The 24,894-nt window shown below is 45.4% G+C and overlaps 1 protein-coding gene across 10 annotated transcripts in view; it reads left to right on the top strand.

Moving 5' to 3' along the window:
- Positions 1-24,894, top strand: part of Atxn7l1 (ataxin 7 like 1) — a 214,775-nt gene that overhangs the window by 69,437 nt on the left and 120,444 nt on the right. For all 10 annotated transcript variants that reach the window (XM_020177826.2, XM_074064958.1, XM_074064957.1 and 7 more), the window contains one exon: positions 398-502. In XM_020177826.2, coding sequence (XP_020033415.1) covers positions 398-502 — 105 coding nt within the window. The remainder of the gene's footprint in view (positions 1-397; positions 503-24,894) is intronic.

Here is a 24,894-nt window from a genome sequence, read left to right as displayed (position 1 = left end):
GTTCATCCATGCTGTAGCGTGGGTCAGTACTTCCCTCCGTTCTGTGCGTGTGACATGTTGCGTTTCTCCGTTCATCAGTTATGAGCCATTAGGTTTCTGCTTCCTGGCTCCTGTGAATGATGCTGCCGTGAACACGCGTGGACTGGTGTTCATAGGGGCGTATGTTTTCAGGTCTCGTGTGAGACATGAACACTGTCCGTTTAGGGTGAGGTGAGAAGGAATTCTTTGAGGCAGTTGGGGAGATGCGTTGTGACAAACTGTGGTCCCTTTTGTAAAAATGACTGCCTTTCTGCGTGTCTTGTGTGAAAAGCTATCCTTGAAGAAATTCCAAGAGGAAACTGCACTTTCTGAGACTTCATTGTTTTCTCAAAAACCCCTGTTTTCATTTCCCCCACAGATATGCACTTATTTGGCCATTATCCGGCACATGATGACTTCTATCTCGTAGTGTGCAGTGCCTGTAATCAGGTCATCAAGCCCCAGGTTTTCCAGTCGCACTGCGGTAAGTGGACTCCTGCACTGGCGGATGCACTGACAGCTGCTGCTTCGGGGACAGTCACGCACCCCTGAGCCCTGAGCAGGGTTGCCCAAGGCTGTGGGTACACTCGTGCTGGGCCTGCTGCCTCTGTGCACAGGGTGACCAGTTTAGGAATTTAATCTTGCTGCGGAAATCCTTGGTCCTGTCACAACAAATGAAAGAAAACCTAACTTGTCTTGATAGAGGGGACTAGACTGAAACCATGGTCCAGCTGGTAATGGCCTCTGCAGGTAGCCAAGGGGAGAGAAGAGGGATGGCTTGAGGAAGTGCTCCTACATTCGTGGCCCACTGAAAGAGGGCCCAGAGTGAGTTTCCCCAGATTTGCAAAAAGGGGGATTTAGAGGCAAGGCAGCCCAGCTTGTGGGTTATTGGATGCTGCCCCCAGGAAATGGATGTAGGTAAAGCCTCAGGTTTCACTTGTCCTTTGCCAGGAGTCTCCCTTATTTAAAAAAACAAACAACAAAAAAAAAACTGTGGTATGCTTGGGAACTCGCTTTCTTTCTCTGTGTCCTGACATCCTGGGTGTGAGAAATTTCTTCCCTCAGTCAGCAGCAAACCCTGGACTACATTCAGTGCAGGTACCAGGCCATATGACAGTTCGAATCTATGTGGCCACTCCCCTCAGGGACAAATGGACAGCTCTCTGACTTCACAAAAGAAGTCACTCCTGTCTGGGTGGAAGTTCCTTATCTTTAACAGGGAGTTGGATCGGATGATTTCTGAGGCTGTCATATGCTGTGAGTCCAGGACAGGACTTTACAGTTTTTTTTTATTTCAGATACAGCCCCTTTTGGTGACCATAAATTCTGAATGGTCTGCTTTACTGTTAAAGTTCCAAAGCACATTCGATATTGTACCAAAGCAATGTTTTTAAAAAAGTAATTATAACGCCAAATGTGCTTTTGCAAATTACACACACCGCCCCTTTCTCACAGTCTGTATTCCTGGCTTTCTCCCACCCACTTAGTTACTAAGATGCTGTAATAAATAGGTATAACACAAAAGAAATAAATGTATTTGGGACTATTGAATAATTTATGTGTATACACATGTCATCTATGACATGTGTATACATGTATATGATATGTACATATCTCTACATACATGCTGTAGGGGTATTTTGTGCTTGTAATATGTAGAAAAGTATCCAGGCTCAAGGTACACTTTTTTTGAGTTAGGACTTTGACAGCTCAAGGCAGAGACAGGGCCCTAGAGAGTACTATACAGGAGCTCTCGTGAGCAGTGGGGTTCAGTGCTGTGTCTGGGACCACTTGGTGAATGTCTCCCGGCTCTGGTTTCCTTGTCTCTTCCATGAGGAGGTGACTTCTGTGAGTGCATCCAGCTCTGACATTTTCATTTCTGGCAGCTGGGGTGCTAAAGGAGCAAGATATATCCAGCACGAGTTGACCTTCTTGCTCAGTGCTCTGTAGCAAATGGCCCTTCTTCTGCCTGGGAGAGAGAAAAGGTCAAGCCTCTCCAAAGGGAAACTGTCAGAGGCCCTGTGATGGTGCCACAGCTGAGGCGACAGGTGGGGGCATCAAAAGCAAAGCAGTGGCAAGAAGGTCCCACCCAGCCCAGCACTCAGTGCATGGCAAGGGAAACTCCATCTTCTTGTAGGGTGGAATGCAGCCACTAACTCATCTTGAATTCAGTCACATTCACTCATTCATGGGACTCTGTTCCATTCTGGTACTAGGATCCAACAGGAACAGAGCAAGAGAAAATCCCAGCCCCCATGGAGCTTGCATTCTAGTGTAAGCCACCAAACCTCCCCTGGGAACTTAGTTCCCTGGCAGTCTTCAATGGAAGGATCCTAAAAGGGATGAGGGCCCCACTGCCCTGCAAATTCTGCCCATCTTTCCAGCAGAGGAGCCTTGCATAGCTGATGCAAAGGTCTCCTCTGTCCCAGGCTCTTGGTCCTAGTGCCAAGTCTCAGCTTAGGAGGAGTCAATGGCATTGTGGTCACCTGCTCCAAGCAGTGTCGGCAAATTAGTCTGGGGCTTTGGGGTTCCTCACCTCATCACTTGAAGCCAGCCCAGTCTCCATGGAGCTTCTTGCTGAGCCAGCTGACGAGTGGCGATGGTAACACAGTCTCACCTCAGCAAATTGAGGCAATGAAGCCTCTCATCTTCCAGATGTGTCCCAATAACATAAAACCCATATTTCTAAGGCTGGAGAGAAGCAAAGCAGAGCTCAGAGGTGTGGCAGCTCTCCAGAGGAGTGTTTTTAGTATTGCTAAGAATTCCTCCTATAGTTTTGTAATTGTCTTAATTGAGGCTACTCCAATGAAATAACATAGACTTGGGTGCTTCTAAACAACAGAAATTGATTTCTTGCCGTTCCGGAAGATGGAGTCCGAGATCAGGGGTCTGTGCTGGCATGTTGGGTGCTGGTGAAGGCCCCTTCTGGCTTACAGAAAGCCAGCTTCTTCCTGTATCTTCATGGGGCTGAAAGAAGCCAGGGATCATCTCTGGGGTCTTCTGTATAGGGGCACTAATCCCATTCTTGAGGTCTCCATCCTCCTTAGATAATGACCTCCCAAAGGCCCCACCTCCTCCTACCTTCATACTGAGTGTTAGGATGTCAACATATAAATTTGCAGAGGTGGGGACACAGGCATTCAGTCCTTAACAGTATTTCTGGGCTGGTGCAGCTCAGCGGTAGAGCACTTGCCTAGCATGCATGAGGCCTTGGGTTCAATCCCCAGCACTGCAAAAACAAACAAACAAACTTAAGAGTGTTTCTTTTTCTCTTTTTTTCCTGTTTTACCTTGTATGGCAAGCCTGGTTATTCTCAGCAATACGCATGCCATTGTGCTAAGTGCCAGACATTGAGCAGATAGCTTTGGTCACATGATCCTCTCACAGTGGGTCTGAATGTTATACCCATCCCGAAGTTGAGGGAACAAGGGCTTGGGAGGTTCAGTGCCAGGCCCGAGTTGCCAAAGCTGGGTGTGTGTGGAGCCTGACTTTGAATGCAAGCAGCTTCACAGTGAGGGCAGAACCCGCTTAGCCACTGTCCTCACTGCCTCTACACAGAACTCCAGACTATAAACATATATGGAAAGTGAGCTTTTAGGGTGAAATTGGGGCAAGGGTTCAAGCTGCACCCATTGGGTCTTCCTTTGACCTTCACCGATGCCTGCTGCAGGGGTCCACAGAACGTCACTTGAAGTATGTTGATGTAGTAGAGATAACATAGGCTTTGGAGCCAGAGTGTTCCCAGGACTTCCCCACTAACTGTGACTTGACTTTGGGCAGGTCACTTCATTGTTCTGCACTTCAGTTTGCTCATCTGTAAAATGGGCCCGCTGTCTGCCTCCTGGGGTTGTTGGGACTACATGACTGGTGTGGAGCTTAGAGTTCATTTCTGCTTCCCCTTCTGCCCATGGCGTCTTCCCACATTGCCCCGCATAGGTGGAATTTTTCCCTCTTAATATCTATAGGACTCTGTTCTCCTGTGCTACTTGCCACCTTCTGCTGTGCAGACTGGGGACTGCCTCTGTTTTCAGTACTAGGAATGTTCTTGTTCAGTTCTGGAGTCCCAGCACCCAGAAAGTGAATTCACCACGGGGGAGTGGCAACTCCGGTGTGCTGGTCATTTAAACTGAACTGGAAAAAAAAAGTGTATGTCTATGTATGCACGATTGTGTGTACATGACATCTGTGTGTGTCTGTTTTTTCTGTGTGTCTGTGTGTTTTTATACAGTTGGTTGTGGGGCTTTTTGGGAATTGGTGGTAAGAGGAAAACCGATTCTTCCTCAACACTTCTGACACCAAATGTGAGGGCTTTCCACACCAGGCACTTCTCTGCCACACCAATTGTGAATGTCCTACAATTTCGTTCAGTTCTTACACCACCCAGAGTTAGCCCGACCCCACAGGTTAAAGGTCAGTCCCTTGAAACTGCCTCTCCCTTCAGATTCTAATCCCAGCCAGCGATCCCCTGGTTACCCACACTCCTGTCTGACTGGGCTGCAAATCAGGGCACCACAGACCCCTCCTCAGATTCAATAATTCACTGTAACCATTCCCAGAACTCAGGGAAATCCTTTTCTGACATTTACTGTTTTAATGTCATTGGTAATAACAATGCTGTTATGAAGGATGTGATAAAGGATGCAAATGAATAGGCAGAGTCACATAGGGTGAGGCTCAGAAGAGTCCTGAGTACAGGAACTTCTGCCCCTGTAGAGTTGAGGTGCACCCACCACCACTCCCTCCCCCCAAAAAAAAATGTGGATCCATTCGCCCACTTGGAATCTCTTGGAATTGTCATTCCTAGTGTCTGGGGAGGTTCCATACCCATTACATAGATATGACTGACTAAGGCACTGGCTGTTGTGACTACACAATCTCCAGCCCTGGTTGGGTGGAAATGGAAGCTCCAATCCTCTTCTCTGTGAACAAGCCCCTATCCTGCAACTTCCTGGGGATCCAGCCACCAGTTATCTCATTAGCACACGAAAGGACTCACTCATTCCAGGACTGGAGGCTTGATTCAAGAGAAGCACAGTGCATAGCCCTGAGTTCAAATGCCAGAAAGGGGTCCTAAAAGCTCAGTGTTAGGAAACTGGGGACTAAGAACTAATATAACACATTCTCTCACCCGTCACTCAGGAAGTTACAAGGGTTTAGAAACTCTGTGCCAGGAGCTGGGGATGAAGACCAAATATGTATGTAGATAAATAGATGATAGATAGATGGATAGATGGATGGATGGATAGATAGATAGATAGATAGATAGATAGATAGATAGATAGATAGATAGATAGATAGAGTAGTGTGAAAAACAGGATGCCATCAAGGAAGAATCATGAATTTTGGAGTCAAATAGATCCAGATTAGAATCCTCACATTTACGAGCTGTGTGACCTTGAGCTAATTACAAGAGCTTTCTGAGCTCATTTTCCTTATCTATGAAATAAGAATGCCAGATTCTGCCTTGCGGAGTTATTGTGAGGAAGAGAAAAGTATGTATAGTTTTCTGGCCCATGGTAAGGAAATAAAGAAGAGGTAGCCACTATTGTCAGTAAAATGCAGCTGTTTTTTATTAAGTTGAAAGTTTTTTATGAAAAATGGGAAACCACTTCAGTCAACGGCTTCCTGCCTTCGTTCCTTCTGTCTCAGGGGACGTGCCCTCTGAGGTCAGCCTGTGGGCTCTGCCTGTGATTCACGTAGCTTCCCCGACTCTTGGAGGTAGAAATTGTCGGCCTGAGTGTGATTACATCTGCCGGGAGCCCTGAGGACTTGGCTTTGCAAATATTGGTTTGCACTCACATTAGGCCCCAGTGCCAGCTCTTTTTGAAATGCCAGGAAGTTTCAGTGCCTCTCTGAGTTCCCTGCTGAGGGTCATCAGCCTCTGCCACCTTCCTTACAGGGGTACCATGACGCCCCTCTCCCAGGACTGGCTGAGCCCCTCTGCTCCTGACCCTGCCCAGGCTGGTGCCACAGACATACAGAGCAGGCACGTCACTTCATGGAAGCCCCTCTGCTTGTGTGGAGGGGGAGCCGGCGTCTGTGCCACCCACCTGTGCTGGCCTGCGTGGGTCTGCTTCCTAAGTCTTTACCAAGGGCCTTTGACATGCCTTGCAAACTCTTCCCAGGAGACCCTGGAGTTCAAGGGTCTGTTTCTAACGTTCTTTAGGTGGGTTGATAAAGTGGGGGCAGTTGCAGAAAGAAGGAAACAAAAGCCACAGGCTTTGCTCTGACTCCTGTTGGACTCCGCAGGAATCTCTCTCCATCCCTGCTTGTCCGTACCAAGGTGTGGTTTGGATGTGTTGACACAATGGAGGGGATACTGGTTGCATGTAACCTCTCCAGGATGCAAATTCCAGGTCTACCCCTAGTTGACTGTGTGACTTTGGACAACCTCTCTGTGCTTTAGTTTCTTCATTCTTAAAATGGGGTAATAATTCATCTCAAATGGTCTTGATTAAAGGAGCTTACTTGCATTATGCTATCATTAAGCTTTTCCTCTAACAAGCTTCAGAGATTTATAATAAAATCTTACCCAAAGGCTTTTCACTTGCAATTACTGTGGAGCAAGGGGGCCACCTTTGTGACTCCCCAAATTGTGTCATTGCTTTGGTGGTGGAGTCGTATTGTCTGCCGAGAGAGTGTTATGGTTGCGGCCATTTGTCCTAAGGAAACTACCAGGGCTGGGGTGCGTTCTGGAGGTGTGCACTGGTGTGTTAGCAAGGTGACAGCAACCAGGTGCAAGAAACCCATGATGTAAAAAAAATTGTATTGCTTTTACAGTAATTGTGTGCTCTTAATCAATTTGAAATATTGTAATTAAGGAAAAGGCAATAGGTAGATACAAGTCATAGTTTTGGAATTGTGTCGAGCAGTTTTGAAGCTGTATGATTTGCCCAAGTGAAAGGAATATGATTTTTCCCCAATCCACATCTTCTATATATTTCTTAGACATTTCTTTGACATTTGGGGCTGTGTGATTCTTTGTGGCAGGGCCATCCTGTGTATTACCGTAGGATGACGAGTAGCATCCCTGTCTGATTTTTATTAGCTATGAATAGCAGCTCCTGTCTTGCCCTAATCTCAACATCCAAAAGCATCTCGGGGCAGTGCCAATATCCGCTGGGGGACAAAACCACTCTCAGTTGAGAATCGCTGCCATAAAATAGAACTAGCCCCATCTGTCATTTTATATTCTGTGCTTTTTTCCTATTTAACTTTTTTCCAAGGTAAAAGGTGTATATATGTGTGTGTGTGTACAGGTGCACACTGAACCCAGAAATAATGACTGTGGGAATCCCAGCCACCTACAGGAAGTTGACTGTTTCAGCTTGCACAGACCCAGACATCAGGATATTTTCCCATTGGGGCACATGCAAAGTGTAAAGCAGAGCATGTTACAGAAGCCCATCAGGTTGCAGTCCCTCTGCCTCAAAATTTTTTTTTTTTTTTGGATTTTTTTTTTCTTTTTTTTTCACTTTTTTTTTTCCTTTTATTATTCATATGTGCATACAAGGCTTGGTTCATTTCTCCCCCCTGCCCCCACCCCCTCCCTTACCACCCACTCCGCCCCCTCCCTCTCCCCCCACCTCAATACCCAGCAGAAACTATTTTGCCCTTATCTCTAATTTTGTTGTAGAGAGAGTATAAGCAATAATAGGAAGGAACAAGGGTTTTTGCTGGTTGAGATAAGGATAGCTATACAGGGCATTGACTCACATTGATTTCCTGTGCATGGGTGTTACCTTCTAGGTCAATTCTTTTTGATCTCACCTTTTCTCTAGTTCCTGGTGCCCTTCTACTATTGGCCTCAGTTGCTTTTAAGGTATCTGCTTTAGTTTCTCTGTGTTAAGGGCAACAAATGCTAGCTAGTTTTTTAGGTGTCTTACCTATCCTCACCCCTCCCTTGTGTGCTCTCGCTTTTATCATGTGCTCAAAGTCTAATCCCCTTCTGCCTCAAAATTTAAAGGAAGAAAAGGCAAATGAAACAGCGCAGATCTTACAGGATGTTCCAACCACATTTGGTGATCATCCTCTGAGCAGAGAGCCACTCAGCCCACACCCCACCCTTCAGAGCTAATCCCTAGCATCACTGAAACTAAAAAAAAAGTGGTTTAGAGCCAGAGAACCTAGACAAGAAGATTCAATGTGCCCCCACCCCTTTCTCAGAGAGGGTTTTTTGTTCTTTTTTTTCTGATTATATTTTTGAATGCCCTTCAAGTAGCTGTTTTGCATGTTGCTGCTGATGCAGGAGAATTTAATGAACTGTAAGCTACAGCAGAGAAGCTGAACTGCAAAATAAATGAGTGGCAGTGCCTCACTCCTGGAGCAAGGCCTGGTATGTCCTGGCTGGCACCTCACTCCTTCTGGCACTTCCAGATGCCGACACTGGTTGGGTACCAGCAGCCCACCCAGCGGTGCTACTTGTGGGAGCCTAATTAATGAGGTTCCAAGGCTTCCTGCAATTGTGAAGGTTGTTTTTCTTAAATTCTATCTGCAGGTGACCTCTGGTTGAGGAAATGACAAACCATTTTTGCTTCTGAGCCCTAGAGAAAGTCAGTACCTGCCAATGTCAGTGCCCCTGGCTTTCCCGGGGCACCATGGTATCATTGTCAAGTAATTAGCCTGCCAGGACATCCTCTCTGAAGGTGTTGATTGCCATGATGCAGGGCTTGCCTTTTTCTTTGTGTGTGTGTGTGTGTGTGTGTGTGTGTGTGTGTAAATTAAGTCGGATTTATTTTTTGAGAGGTGAAATTTTTGTTATTATTAGTTGTTTTTTATGAGATGGATTTTTTTTTATACCAGAGAGGTATGAAGTAACTGTGGGAAATTGGTCTCATCAAATATATTTTTTGTCAAGTCTGACAGCATTAATTAATAAGACTTGACAAAAACATGTGAATCTGTGCAAACTTTATATTGTTAGGATTTTTTAAAACTTTAATTTCATCAGTATATCTGCAATCCAGAATTCACTCCTGTGATTGATAGATCTTCCATGGTCCTTATGATCAAAACAAGGTGCGCTGCCATTTTTTTTTTCTTGTTTTATCTTTTCCACAGTCCCTAGTAAAATTCACTCATACAATTTCTTAAGGAAATACCTATAATAGACCCTGAGGAGATTTCAAAGGGAAGAAATAAGGGACTGAATGAGTAACAAATTTTATACCTCAAATCAAGCATTACAACTGAAAGAATCTGCAGCTAAGTAAGACCATGTTTTTCTTCACCTCAAATTTTTATATTTTGAACTTACTGCTGTTCAAAATTAGAGTTAATACTGGGTTGGGAAGGTAGCAGTTTGATGTGGTCTCAAACTCTGGCTTTTCTTTTTACTCCACTTATGGAAAATAAAAACAGTAACAGTAACACTAGTATACTTATTGAGCACTTACTATGTGCTACGTGTGTCTTATTTAGTCATGTCATCCTAAGGAGGAATGGTGTGTTCTCCTTATCTCACACCCAAGGAAGGGAGACTTAGAGCATTTAAGAAATTTGTTCAAGACCAGGATAAGTAGCAGAACCAGGATTGCAACCTCAGACTCCCTGCAATACACAATGAGAACTTTGATGCTGGAGTGAGTCTCCCTCCCCTAGCAATGCTGTGGAAATGGCAGGTGCTTCATTTCTCTTTCTCGCCTATGACACCTGATTTTGTCCACTTATTCAAGTGGGCAAAGAACTTGGGAACAATTTTGAGGGAAGGGAGGAAAGGGGAAGGGAACAATTATAAATGTGTTTATAGCCCTAGCCACAGCATTTGAAATAGACCTTTAACTATCAGAAAGTAAGAGAAGAAAGCTTGTAGAAGAGGTGATGTGGGTACCACACATGATCTCCCATCCATTCTACCTGCATTCTCTTGCTTGTCTCCAACAAATAAGCAGATCCATGAGACCCACAAATTCTAGATGATTTCCTCCATATCCCACAAAATTTCCTTTTTTGCATAGTTCTGTGAGTTGAGTAAAAATGTTGCAAATCAACTTACAGTAGATGTAATGGGTTGGCTCTAATTCAGAGATAAATCAATAGAAGCTTCATAACCTTAGGTTTATTGAATTCTTCTTAAATTCAAAATAAATTTCTTACAATTTCATCAAGTCTATTTCTTAAAAGCTTCTTTAAATTTCCTAAAAACTCTCATGGTTTTGATTTATTTATTTGAAAAAGATTTATTGAACACTTACTATGTGCCAGGCTTGTTCTGCTGCTGCAGATACAGTAAGAGAGAGATGGGCCTGGGCTTCTTGAAGTTTATGATCCAATATGTTAAGTACATAAATATGCAATCAACTCATATGAAGAGCTGGCATGAGAGGGTCACTCTCAGCACAGAACACATCAAGAGCAAAAACAGGCAAGCCTGTCTGAGGGCTTCAGAGCCATGGCAAGGAACACAGGGCAATCTTGCATGTCATAGTCTGGAGTCTGGGTTTTATTCTGGGTGTGGCAGGAAGAGCCTTGAGGGTGTTGAAAAAGGGAAAGACATAATCTGCTTTATGTTTTCAAAGCTTATTCTGACTGCAGTGCAGCATGGGAAATTTAGAGACTACTAGATGGCTAGAAAGGGCATTTGGTCATGTATCCATGGAGGTAGAAAGAAGATAAGCCTGAGATCCATTTTGGAAACATAGCTGACTGGTTTGTTGATGGATTGGGTTGGATTAGATTGGATTGGAAAGGGGAGGAGTCAACATTTATTTAGTTAAATTGAAGGAGAATGGCCCATAATCTAGCAGGAAAAGCAGCAGAAGCTGATGGCATAGAAGCCAAGAGAAGAAAGTGTTTCATAGACCATGTCTAAAGCTAAGAGTTGGGTGAAAGGAGAAAAGGCAAGAGGCCTCTAGACTGGCCACTGGAAGTTGCTGACTTTGGTAATCATTTTAGTTGTGTCAAGATTTTTTTCTTCCAAGTGCAGATGACTTCATTTTCACATCACCAGTAGACCTCTTTTTAGGCTGACAACACCAAACATGTTTGATCAGCATTTGTGCTAAGCTCAGCTCACAACCAAATTGTGAGCTGGCCCCTCTGCAGCTGCCTCCTTGTGTTCTACAGCAGCGGTTCCTGTGCAGTGGAGTTAGTACAGTGGACAGGGAGTGCTTTAGGCTTGTGCCTTACATATCCTTACATCGCAACACATTCCTGTCTTCTGCTCAACACTCACAAGTGTTTGAGACAAACAGGTGAACAGATAGACAGAAGGAAGGACTTCACCAATCCTGAGTTCAAGTGTTCTTGGCACCTTCTATTTCACCAATGATACCATTTATGGTAAATAGTACAGATACTTATTTTCTTGTCCATCCCCCCCGCCCCACACACACACACATGCAACCTGCAGACATGGCACATGAACCATGACAGGAATCCTGTCATGCTCACAGTTAGATTCCCTGGGTTAACGCAGTCAGTGCTGGATCTAAAAAGTTGGTGCCCAATTTACTTGTTGTAAAATTGAATCTTGGAAGAAAGAAAGGAAGAAGCTAGCAAAGAAGAAAATTGCTTGCCAGTTGTAAGCCAGAAACCACATGTAAGTGAGTACATTGATTTGGAAGATCTGGCTACTTGAAAGAGAAAAGTATCTGAGTTCAGATGCAATTGGAAAGGAGACATCCTTTCTCAGTGAGTGTGGGGGCCGCTGCTTTGATCCCTGGCCACAGCTGACTTCTGGAGGTTCTCCCTGTAATGTGACCCCTGGCTTCTGACTCATCCCTGGCATGTCCTCGCTGTACAAGCTGCTCCCATTCCATCCCGTTCTTCAGAGCTGTATCAACTGAGGAGAATTAGGGGAACAGTCATTGCTTTATTTAAATCTGAGAAAGAATGTTGCCAGCGCTGATTCAAAAGGTCACTTTGGAATTGTCCCCATCCTCAGCAATGAGAAGAGCAGCATTTCCCGAACACTGTCCCTTCTCTGGAAGAGTAAGTCGGGACACGGAGAACAAGAGTTCGGTGGACACATGGCCTCAAGAAATGGTGCCAAACCTCCTCTCAGAGCCACATAGCAGCTATTAGAGAAATGCCAAGCAGTGTTGGAGTCAAAAATCACGTTGGGATCACATCATTCTTATCTGAATTCATCCGCATGCACTAATTGTGCAATAATTGTGCACTTTTGTCTTAATAACATGGTCCCAGACACAAGCCCATGCCTTCATCTGGGGTATGAGCAGAGAAACAAAGATCTTTTCCAACCACAGAGGAGAATATGGATGTGGGGAGCCCCCCATCCCCAGTCACGGGCACTGTACTTTCTAAACAGAGGGTTCTCAAGGGTGCTTTGGATGATACACGATTTTCTCCTCACACCCTGTCCCCAGGACCTCACTCTCGACTAAACAGTAGGACTCTGACATTACAGTTTTCCTTTGGCAAGGTCACCAAGTGTCACCTCTGGAAGAATAATGTACTAGGCACAGGGTGCAGTCTTGCCTTGGGGACGCACAGGTCTCAGAAGCAGCTCCTAAGGTCTCTCGTTTCCAAAGTCAAAGTGCTTCCTCCCACCACGTGTGTGGTTCCCATGGTGGGTTTTCCTTTCTTTCCCTCTGGAAAAGGGTGCTGTTAAATGGATGTGGCATCTCACCATGAAGGGCTCCGGGAAAGGAGGCAGGAGTGGAGTTCATGGTCGTGAGGACCTTTCCCACTGCTCTTTCCCAGCCAGGCTTCCAAAAATTGAGTGAATATTGGGGAATGCTGCATAGGAGACACCCAGCAAAGAAATAGGTCGAGGAATGTGGGGGTGTATGAATTGGGGGAATAAATGATGAAAGAGGAAATCAGCAATTTCACTGATGAGTCCCACTTCCCATGGAATGATTCATTTTTTTCCAGAAAAATCAGCTGAAGTCTTTATTTTTGCATCCCTGGAACTACAGAGTTATCTCTGAGGTTGGGTTGTTGACAAGTCCTGTTACTTAGTTTACTTCTTGGCACCATGGATACTTTGCTATTCTCCCCCTGAATTATTTCTTCAAGTTCCTGAGTCTTTTCCACAGGAGCATTTTTGCAAGACAAGTGTGGCTTAGTTGGTGATATACCTGTGGTTTTCTGTTCATCTTTTTCAACAAGTACCTTCTCACACAAGGTAACCTTCTAAACCAAGGAGCACTCCAGCCTTTCCATCAGTATGAAGACTGTATTGGCAATGGCCCTGACTGACCCCCTAATTTGGTAACCTGCTTTGCTGTCAGCTCTGGGTGTCATTCTGTGGTGACACTGTTTCAAGTCCATGTGAATCAAGCTTAACAGAACATTTAAGAAGGCAGGGACTGGACAGCCAGCCATACTATTAAAATTCTACCTCTTTCTCAGCCTAGCTGCTCCGGTCATGTTTTTACAACTTGTGACACTCACCACATGTATCCTTAGGGTTTGGCCGTGAGGAACTTACAGTCTTTTACAACTAACCCTTGCCTCAGCTGCCCTTCAAGGAAGGTGGTGGTGATGTGGTAATGCAGAGAGTGGCTGGGAGACCAGTGAGAAGGCCCAGAGGAGAAGGGGGTGCCCTGCGTACTGCCTTGCTCTGTGGCTTAAAATGTTTGGGATCTAAGAAACCAAAGGACAATTTTGACCTCTATGGGGCCCAATGCACAGGATATAAAGAGCTGTGGTCCTCTCTTGTCTTATTTTCCCACCTCCCCGCACTCACACTTGCCCACCAAACTCACTAATTTGTCGTCACTGCTTGAGTCAATATTACCACTATCCCGTGTTCCATCCTTTTTTAGGTTATTTGAGATTTTCCCTTTCTGCCTGCCTGCCTTCCTTCCTTCCTTCCTTCCTTCCTTCCTTCCTTCCTTCCTTCCTCCCCCACCCCCCTTCCGTTTTGGCAGTGCTGGGGATTGAACTCAGGGCCTCACTATGCTAGACCAGAACTCTACCACTGAGCTACATCCCCAAACCATCTATGTGGTTTTGGTTCCTTGGGGGAATTTTTTGAGGGAGTACTCTCTTCTCCAGAGAAGACACTTGTACCTGCATTTTTCCCACATGTCTCCTCTGCAGTCTTTCCCCACTCATTCTCTTTTTTTTATTTATTTTTATTTTTATTTTATTCATATGTGCATACAATGTTTGGGTCATTTCTCCCCCCTTTCCCCACTCCCTCCCTTGCCCCCCCCACCCCCTCACTACCCAGCAGAAACTATTTTGCCCTTATCTCTAATTTTGTTGTAGAGAGAGTATAAACAATAATAGAAAGGAACAAGTGTTTTTGCTAGTTGAGATAAGGATAGCTATACAGGGAGTTGACTCGCATTGATTTCCTGTGCCTGTCTGTTACCTTCTAGGTTAATTCTTCTTGATCTAACCTTTTCTCTAGTTCCTGGTCCCCTTCTCCTATTAGCCTCAGTTGCTTTAAAGTATCTGCTTTAGTTTCTCTGCGTTGAGGGCAACAAATGCTATCTAGTTTTTTAGGTGTCTTACCTGTCCTCATACCTCCCTTGTGTGCTCTCGCTTTTATCATGTGATCAAAGTCCAATCCCCTTGTTGTGTTTGCCCTTGATCTAATGTCCGCATATGAGGGAGAACATATGATTTTTGGTCTTTTGGGCCAGGCTAACCTCACTCAGAATGATGTTCTCCAGTTCCATCCATTTACCTGCGAATGATAACATTTCATTCTTCTTCATGACTGCATAAAATTCCATTGTGTATAGATACCACATTTTCTTGATCCATTCATCAGTAGTGGGGCATCTTGGCTGTTTCCATAACTTGGCTATTGTGAATAGTGCTGCAATAAACATGGGTGTGCAGGTGCCTCTGGAGTAACCTGTGTCACATTCTTTTGGGTATATCCCAAGAGTGATATTGCTGGATCATATGGTAGATCAATGTTTAGCTTTTTAAGTAGCCTCCAAATTTTTTTCCAGTCCCCACTCATTTTCTGAAGTCTGTGGCCCTGCAAAAAATCAAACAGAAGATCCTATACACATGTTAACTATAGTATTTTCTTGATTCGAGGATGCCATTAATTGTAAGATGCCATATCAATTGAGTAGCATCTTTTCCCAGGTGCCAGGGGCACTTCAGAGACAGTCTGTTTATCCAGCCAGCATTGGCAAGCAGAACAAGATGGTTTAGTGTGTCAGAACGGGGCATGTCTGGGGAGTGCACCAGGATTGGCTTCTAGTGCTGTAGGATTAGATCGTAGTTAACTCATGCACATCTCTTCCCTTCTTCTGGGAGTCAGGTACGTCACCTTCCATTTGAGTTAGAGTCAGATCAAAGTACAAAATAGTGAAGCTGTAATGGTCTGAGAGTTTCCTGTTTCTTACAATACCCCTGATAAGTGTCATGTAGATTAACCTAGTCCCTTAGCAACTAGACCACACGGTATAAAACCACACCATTGCCAAGTGGTAATTTAGACATGTGGGTTTAGTTTTCAGTCATAAAGGGTGGTGAGGAGGTGGCTTTACAATTGTTTTATTTTTAGTTTAATTTCTAGTTTAATTTATGATGATGGTCAGAAAATGTTAGATATTCATTATCCATTTTATAACTTATGGTACTTCCTTTGCAACTAGTTAGTATATGGTCTGTTTTTGAAAATGTCTCCTCTACAATTAGAAAATTTATACAATTTCTCTTTTGTGTGCAGGGGTCCATATACTTATTATTTTGTTCGAATCTTGTGTATACTTACCTGGTTTTGTTGTTGTTGTTGTCTGCTCACTCTGTAATTTCTGGGAAGGGAGTTTTAAATCTCCTGTGATGGTTGTAAGACCCAGTCTCTCCCGTAATGCTGATGGCTTTGCTTTACAATTGTAAGGCTATGCAATTGAGTGCATGAAAGTGTGACAGCCATGTCTTTGTAGTGGTGATAACCTCATGCCTATTAATACCTTGCCTTAGGATCTATATTTATCTGATTGACACTGCTACCCAATTATCTTTTGGTCAATATGTATTTGCCTCACTCATCTCTTTTCAGTCTTTTATTTTCAACTTTTTCTGTGTTGTTTTGTTTTAGTTATCTCTCTTGTAAGCTCTTTAGCTTTTTAAAAAGTCCAATCTGATAGTGTCTTTTAATAGGTGAGTTTTATCCATTTACACTTAATCTAACTTCTTGATATATTTAGACTTATTTCTGTCTTAATTTTCATTTCTGTTTACCTTGCTTTATATTTGCTTCTTTGTTCTCCTCTCCTGCTCCCATTAGGTTTGCAAAGTTTTTCTTTACCCTCTCCCTGTTTTTCCCTCTGCTTGCTTGGCCACAATAGATTTTATTTTAAAATTTTCATCTGTTTATTTGGTGATTACCATTAAAGTCATCCAGGATCTCTATCTTAAACAACACAAAAATGTTTGCATACATTGCCCACTTAATTACAACAAAGCATGGAAATCATGGCCAGCAACACTGGCAGTGCATTCTTAGGCAGCTGACTCAGTGGGATTAGAGGCACCTTGATTCATTTCAAAGGCATGAACTTTTTGCTAATTCGCTCTGTTTTGCACCTTGATGTGTTTTGGGTCACCTCTCAAGTTCAGAGTGATACCTTCATTCCCAGCTCATAAATAACCCATCTCTTAAGTTCCTTTTAAAGTGTTCTGAAGTAGAATAGGACTAAGGAGAACTCCAAGTCCTGTGATCCTGGCTAGGGGCCTGTTTTCACAATCATATTTATGATTTGTCACAATTTCCACTGAGACTCCTGCTGATACCTGCTTACCTATCCCCTGATTTTCAAACATGACACAGCATGCAAATCCCCTGGGGAATCTTGTTAGAATGCAGATTCTGATTCAGTGGTTCTGTGTTTCTAACACCTCCCCTGGGCTGTACCAGTGCTTTGGCTCCACAGACCTCGCTTTGAGGACCAAGGGCTTGGAAAATAAACTTCAGCTAGGAAAATTGGGGTTTTGGCTCTAGGTCAGGGTTCAGCAGATGCCAGAAGAAACTTTCTCTCTGCAGTGGTTTGGGGTGCAGGATCATTTTATTTCTGAAGATCTCCTTAAGGCCTGGCAGAGTCCTCTCCATCCTCACTCTAGCCTGGGTCCCACTGACTGAAAGTGAGGCTCATTCAGCACTCTGTGAGGTCCAGTCTCAGGCCTTGTCACCGTGTCATTTAGTTGTGACCCATGGGCTCGAGTCAGTGCCCTAAGGAAGAGCCTGCCAGAGGCCAGGGCCATCTTCCTAGTAATTCATGTTTAAGACAAGCTTTTAATAGAGATGCACTTTTAAGTAGTAACCAGGAAAAAGATTTTCTCCTCATAGCGGGCATCCATTTATAGGACTCAGCTGTTGAAGCTTAAAGGTAGCATTAGGCTTAAGTTTAATCTCCTGTATACCGTAATTTACAGCACCCAGCTAAGCATTGTACGTACAACTCTTGCCATGATTAACAGCTATTGCTCTTGGCGGAACAGAAGAGACATCTCTGCGTTCCATTTATGAATATTGAATTGGCTCCGGCAGGCTTTTGCTGTATATTTTTAAAGGGGAAATCCCCTACTGATCAGATCTCCTTCCGGCCCCAACTGTCACTTTCCTGCCACGTGAGCCAGTCTGATCTTGATCCAGGTGGCAGTGCTGCAGTGCACATGTGCTTCTGGTGAATACTGCACAAAGCACATGTGCCAATTCCAAGTGCAAGTCCTGCTCAGTGCTGCAGTTTTACACCAAATGCCATGAGCTGTTAGGGAGAAGATTTAGCTGGTGGAAGGAAGCCACCAACAGGGATCAGAGAAATACCTGAGATGATAGTCTGATACAGAAAAAAATAAAAGAGATGTGATTCTGTTGGATTCTTGATGGTGAGATGATGTCAGTGAGAAAAATAGACTACTGGGGACAAAAAGAAAAAAAAAAGCTCAGGCTGTAAATCTCTAGGGATCTACTCTTTAGGAACTCACAGACACAGACTCCCTCAGACTTCAGATATCTTATTGTCTCCTACTGGGAGGAGGCAAATTCATACTCAAAAAGGACACTCAGGATCCAGGGCCCTTAGTACTGCTTCAGCTGTCACCCCCCACTCAGGCTTCCAGCAATTCCCTCTCACAGTCCCAGTTTCTTTCCCACCCTTGAGCTCTGTGCTCCAGAGGGACCAAAATCATTTGGTTGGCACTCTTTGATTCCTCTCATAATTGTGAGTACCGCGATGGGTCAGGCATGGCACTGGGTGATAGGATAAAGACTCCAGAACCAACGGGAGTAGGTTCCTATTGCCAAACGTACAAAGGAGGCACTGCTGCCTGCTTCTGAACGCAATGATAGAAGACTGTCTCCCGTGGTCACTCTCCCTAGTGCCACCTCACAGTACTGTCTCTACAGAAAATGAGTCCCTTGCAAACAGCATCTAGAGGCTTCTGTTTTCACAGCTGCCTTTTGAAATTGGTCATCTGTCTTTAGGGATACCTTACATTTCCACAGTATCTTGCTTCACAGACCTGGAAGCTCAGAGAAGTTCACACAACCGATAGAGACAGAACTGGGACTTGAACTCCGGACTCTTGACTCGCCCCCCCACCCCAATGCATTTTACATGGACAGAGACTCCAGGGGAAAATGCACAACAGAAGCAAAAACCTGTGCCCGCTATGGGAGGCAAATGTACTTTTAGGAAAGTTTTCCCATTTGCAGTTTCTAATTCCAGACTTATGTGCAAGGAGCCATCCTCTGGCTCTCTTCTGTCTCTTTCACACAGAATTGCAGCTCTCTGGGATAACTATTTGAAAACCCTCAGACAATTTTGAGTCTGAAGGAAGACAATTCAGTCTGCTTATAGGTCTACTCTACCCTTTCATTTTCTGACCAGAAGATTCCATCAGAGCAAAAGTTACGGTCATTTCAGCAGGTGCTGAAATGCTGAAATGGTGGTGTTCCGCATGAGAATAAATCCATTAGGCAGGCCGATTAGTTACAACGGGTGAAGAGAGAAGGGCGCCGACCAAACACTCCAAGCTTCTGCTCCATGCACATAAACCTACTAATGAGAAGGGCTTTGGCAGAAAGCTAGGCATTAATGCTCCTGCCCCAGAGCTTAAAGGTGCTCATTAGGATGCTGAGAGCTGGACACAGACAGACACACCATGAACTTGATAACATCTCTCCTTCCCAGGCCCTGGAGAAGTTTGTTAAGCAGGAAGTTGGGAAGCAGTCTGGGGAGAACATTGTGTATAGTAACACAAGAGGCCTGGCAACTGGGGACTCCTTTGTAACCTGTATATGACCTCCTACCTCTGTTTACCCGTTTATGAAATGGGTATGGGATTGTGCTTCGAGAATATTATTAGAAATAATGAATTTGAAAACACCTTGGCATGTAGCTTGTGCTAGAAATATGCCTTGCTGCTACCTGGAAAATAGGCATTTTCAGCTAAAATAATGAGGTTAAGCAGGGAACATCAGTCTCTGGCAGCCGGAGAATTATCAGGGACTGGAGTTACCAAGGGAGGAGCCGGGTGCTCAACTGAGGAAGGAGAACAGAGGTGGCATCGGTGAAGCAGTCTGGCCACATGATGGAATGCTCAGCCCAAATAAACACAAAACAGTGTTTGCCTTGAATTTAGAAACGAATAGGAGGTTGGAGATGAGCGTCTGTCTTTTCGCACCACAGGCTCTGCATTGCAGCCAGGGTGTCCGCCGGACTCCGGAGTGTTGGACTGAGGAGGGAGGCCTGAGTGATCCAGTGCCCCTGTGGGCCTCAGCTGCCGTGTGTGAAGGGCATTGTGTTAGGCAGCCGAGGGATCAAGAAAGAGCCCAACTCTGCAGCCACACTGCCTGGACTTGGGTTTTGGGTCTGGTACTCCTTGTTGACCTTCAGTCAATCCTTCAATCCCTCTGCACCTCCGTTTTCCACCTACAAAATGGAAATAAGAATAGTATCTGTCTTGTAGAGGTGGTCAAGGAGGGCTTCAGTATAGAGGAGCATGTGGTGAGGAACTTGTCTGGCCCTGCAGGTTCCAGCCTGTGGCAGAGTAACAGCCTGGACTGATTGGGGGAAGCTCATTTCCATTGGATTGAGGGTTGACCATGAATTACCGTGTCAATCTCAGGGAGAAAGCACAAGTGAGAAAGAAGCAAGGTTATAGCCGGAGTGGTAAGCAGCCTCGATAGCCTTCTGGCTGCCAAGCAGATGGGGTAGACAGGGTAAGTTTTGCTCAGGCTGGCCATATTGAAACTCTTGATGTGCCATCTTCCTCCCTCCAGGGAAGTTGGAAGCTTTGGGGCATCTGTGTCCCCAAAAGCAGATTCCAGGGGCCGGCATTCTGAAATTTGTGACTATTTATCCCACACAAGTCAGTCTCTCCCAGAGTCATTGACTGACACTCTCTCTCTGCTCCAGAATCCTGCAGAATCATTCCTCTGTCATCTGGAACTCTTGCCTCATGCCCGCTGTCCTCCCTCGTGGCAGCACGTGGGCAGGTCTGCTCTCTGCTGCACACATCATCAGAAAGGCTGCGTTTCAGTTTTGCAGAACGAGTGTCTTGTAGTCCTTTGGTGGAAATGAGACAACGGTCATCTCCTGGTTGGTGTTTGCCAAAGCGGTGCCTTAGAACAGGAGGAAGTGTTGGCTCCTGGCACAAAACCTAGTCCCCCTGGGCATACACCCAACCTGAACAGCTCCTTTAAAACCAGAAGCAATTTGTCATCCTTTGATTCTCTTCCAACACTGTCCCTGTCACAGGCAGATAAATGAGGCGGCATATGGGTGTCCAAACGCAGGAGCGTCTAATCCCAGCACTTTCCCGTGGAGCCATCACTTCTCCAGGGTGGAGAAGACAGTGGGGTGGTCCCTGGCTTCAGAATTGTAACCAGAAGCAAATGGCTGCATGGCTGGTCCCATTTATATGAAGGAAATGCTTTCTCAGAATCTCCCAGTCTCCAGTGTGCCATTGATAGGTGCATTTCAGAATCCTGAAATGAATCATCCATTTGTGAGCTCAACATCTTGTGTCTGCAGTTCCACAGAATGCTACTGATCAAATCACGGTCTCAGCAAAAGCCAACAAGCATCCCTGAATTAAAGATAAAGAGGGGCCAGATTTTTTTTTCTAACAAGCCTTGATAGGTATTTCAATCCCCCTCAACTTGCAAGCTTTTCTCTTGGCTTGAAAGAGACCACAGTTTTCTATACTGCCCATAAGAACTTTAGATTTCATGGTACAGATAAGTAAAAGTGCCAGGTTATTCCCATGGAAACAGACAAGGCCTCCTGATCCAGTTACCAAACCACAGGTAAGGTGACCAGTAAATGACACCCCTGTACTTACAGGAGAGGCCCATGGGGTGGATGAACTCAGCTAGCCTAGGTAGGCCTCCTGCCCACTCAGCCAAGTTGCTGAGTGTGCTGCTGGTCCAGCCATGCAGCTGTTATTTCTTCTGTGGCCAGAGATCACATCCTTTATTCCCACATTTGCCGGATTAAATGGGTATCCAGTCACAAGGGCAGGGGCGTGGCTGCCAACCGCGTGACATCAAGCTCCCTGACAATATTACAGCGAGTTTTCATGCATCTGAAACACCCTGAGGAAGGAGGAAGTGTGGCGCATCTTCTCATCGTAGAGTCCATTGAGCCAGATTCTTATCCAGATCACAAAATCCAGTGACCAGAAGATGTCTTGTAGATAGGTCTTCATTATCCTGCTATTGAAGGAGAAATCTAACATGAACTTTTTTTTTAGACAGTGTCTCACTATGTAGCCCAGGCTAGTCTCAAACTCACATATAGTGAGCACAGGCTGGCCTCTGCCTTTCCATCCTCCTGACTTAGCGTCCCGAGGGCTAGGATTGTACGCATGTACCATCACACCCAGCTTAAACTTTAAAATTTTCAAATAAATGCTTCAACTCAAGCTTTAGCCAAAGGTTTGATACTATAAACCTTTAGTGGATGGTGGTATTTCCTTTTACTTTTTTTTTTTTTTCAGTTAATCAGTAATGGGCAGCAAAAAGATTCACTGGAGCTGGGAACACAGCACGGGAGGGCATTTGCCTGCTGTGGAGAGCTGGGTCTGGATCTCCTAGGCCTGCCTCCACCAAACTCTTCATCTCCGGTCTGGGCATGTTTGCTGCATCCACTTTGTAGGACTAGGGAAGGCTGGAGGGAGGGAATGGGAGCCCTGCTGTAGGAAGCAAGCCATCCATTCTGGCTGTTATAGCTTATTGGGATGTACAGGAAAGGGGAGGAAAAACTCCTACTTCCTGGAAGGTGATGAAACAACAGAATAGTTAGTTTATTAAAATACAGACATGTACCCAAGTGAATCTTTGAAGTGATCCTGCATTTCATTCATGATGGAATCACATAATTTTTTCAAGCTTAAAAGGCTGAGCCAGCTGTACAAGGTATATTAAACCCATCCATTTACTGACTTCAGAGAGGTTGCTATTTTGAGAGGATGATCATGGAGAGATGGGGGGAGGAGAGGTAATGGTTTTGGTGTCCATTGTAAAAGAGTTACCTGTAAAGAATGATTTCCCTTCCTTGGATTTTCTTCTTCGGACTCCTGCAACCTTGTCACGCTTTGTCGTAAGCAAGAGAAGGGAAGGCAGTGGAGCCCTCAACAAAGGGATTCCTTATCATCCTCTTCACTACCCCGGAGCTCATGGTGTCTAGCAGACAGTAGGCATTCAGTCAGTGTCTTGTGAGTGAACAAGTGAATGAATGAGTAATTTAGATGTTTCGTGCTCTAAGTCAGTGATACCTGACTTATAGCCAGGCTTCCCGCCTTGAGTTTCTGATTCTGTAGGTCTGGGAGGCCTGAGAACATGCTCTATGTCTACCAGGTCCCGGGTGATGCTGATGCTATGGAGGCCATTCCACTGCTTGCTTGGTGCTTTCTTAGTCTTCCAAGAGATTGACATGTGTGACTGCCTGAAATCGCTCTGTAGAACTCGGGTAGATTTTGTAAAGATGGTCAGGATTTGACCAAATAGAAAATGACCCTGATTTTTTTTTTAATCAAAAGCTACAGTTTTCCCCTATGAGAGTCAAATGCCACCTCTGTTCCCACGGTGTCCATGCTGGCAGGACATAGCCAGCAGAGGGGTAGTGTATCTGTGCACCTTGCAACGTTTGAGCCCAGTGGCATCTCCATCCAGTTTTAGAATCCCCACCTAGTAAGGTGCACTTGACTGAGAAGCCTAAACAGGACATGACCTTTTTTGGAAGCTGAAGAGGAGCAAAAGGGTACAGGAAATAGGAGATGAGCCTGTAATACTAAAGAGACTGTGTTGTTTGCAAAGTCTCTTCACCTGGCCATGAGCCTGGCTGATGTCATTAAGCCCTAGGATTCAGCAACAAGAAAGGGTTTCATGGCCTGAGGAAGGGTGCCCTCTGCAAAAGTTCTCCGAATGCCTGATGTCACTCTGGATGTCAGGCAAGGAGCTGGGATCCCAAACCCAGGCTTCAGGGAGCTCCTCCTTCCAGCCCACTCTTCTCGGGAGTCCTGGAGACTGAGGGCATGTGGACACATGGCAGAGGCTAGTGAGGGTCAGTAGAGAGACCTGCAGGGATCCAGACTCACTGAAGTAGAACAAGGGGACAAAGGGACCTTCCCCTAAAGTGGGGAGAGTGTCTGAGTAGCCCAAGCTGTGTAACAAATGGTCCTAGCATTTAGCAACCTCAGACGACAAGTTTGTATTGCCTTGCACAGTTGCTGTAGGTCAGACGCCTGGGAGCAGCTGAGCTGGGTGGTTCTAGCTCAAGTCTCTGCTGATGTTGCAGTCAAGCTGTCAGCTGAAGACGTGACCATAGGTGGAGGACCCACTTCCAAGACGGCTCATACCCCTGGCCATTGTCTGGAGGCCTCAGTCTTCATTCTCAGTATTTGTGGCCTCTCCACAAGGCTCCCCATAGCGTGACAGTGAGCACCCCTGGAACTCAACAACCCAAGAGAGAGAAAGGGAAAAAGTCAAGCTACTCTCCACGGCTTGATCTCAGCAGTGACAAACTGTCACTTCTGCTTTGCTCTGTTTGTGAGAAATGAGTCTCTAAGTCTGGCCCACACACAATAGGAATTAAGCACCACATCTTACAGAAAGGGTGTCACCCTGGTGAGCCTCTTTCATCCCCATCTTATCAGGCTCAGAAAGCCACAAGAATAATTGATAGATCCTGGGTATAAAGGTGGAGGGGTTGTGGCCCTTGGGAGCATGGAGCTTTGGCCTGAATGGAGCATGGACATGTGGTTGGGTAAAGGGTGTGCATGAGTCACACACCATCCATGTGAGTCACACAGGCCCCTTCTCTCCTTCTATGTAGGGGGTGACCTTGCTTGAAAGGGATTGGAGCCACCTGTGAGTCCAAGATTCAGATTTGGTACCAGAGAAGAGGCTAAAGGGACTGGCTGCTTAGGGCCAACTCTGAGCTGGAGAGAAAGCAACAGCCAGCACTGTGCGTTTCCTTGCAGATTGTTCAGCTTGCCAGATTCCAGTAGGACAAGAACAGGGCACAAAGGATGTGCACAAGGGATGTCCTGGGATAAGAGGAGCCAGTGGCTGTGCTCTTAGGAAGGGAATGGGGAAGGTGGGTTGTCAGGAAGCAAGAGGGCGGGGAGCCCATGATGTTTTTCTTACAATGATCCCACTTGGGAGGATGGCTGAGTCCTGCCGGGAGCAGCCACCAGCCCATTGTGGCCAAGGCTCCTGGGACCCACAGAGAGCTCCTCCTTTTTGCAGGTGTGGCCACCCTGGCACCTTCAGTGGGGTCCGTGTGGCAGTCCTCAGAGGATGCAGAGCCACCGGTGGTCCTGTTGCACTGCGCCTGCTCTTATCTCACCATCATCCCCAGGGAGTAAACTAATCAAGCTTGCTGATGGTTTTACACTGAGAAGGAGATAGCTAATAACTGGGATGACAACTATTAGAACACAATGTGATGTGGATAAATTGGGTCCATGTATTAAGAGCTA

The sequence above is a fragment of the Castor canadensis genome, chromosome 2, assembly GCF_047511655.1.
Source record: "Castor canadensis chromosome 2, mCasCan1.hap1v2, whole genome shotgun sequence".
Lineage (NCBI taxonomy): Eukaryota > Metazoa > Chordata > Mammalia > Rodentia > Castoridae > Castor > Castor canadensis.
This window is presented reverse-complemented; position numbering and strand designations above follow the sequence as displayed.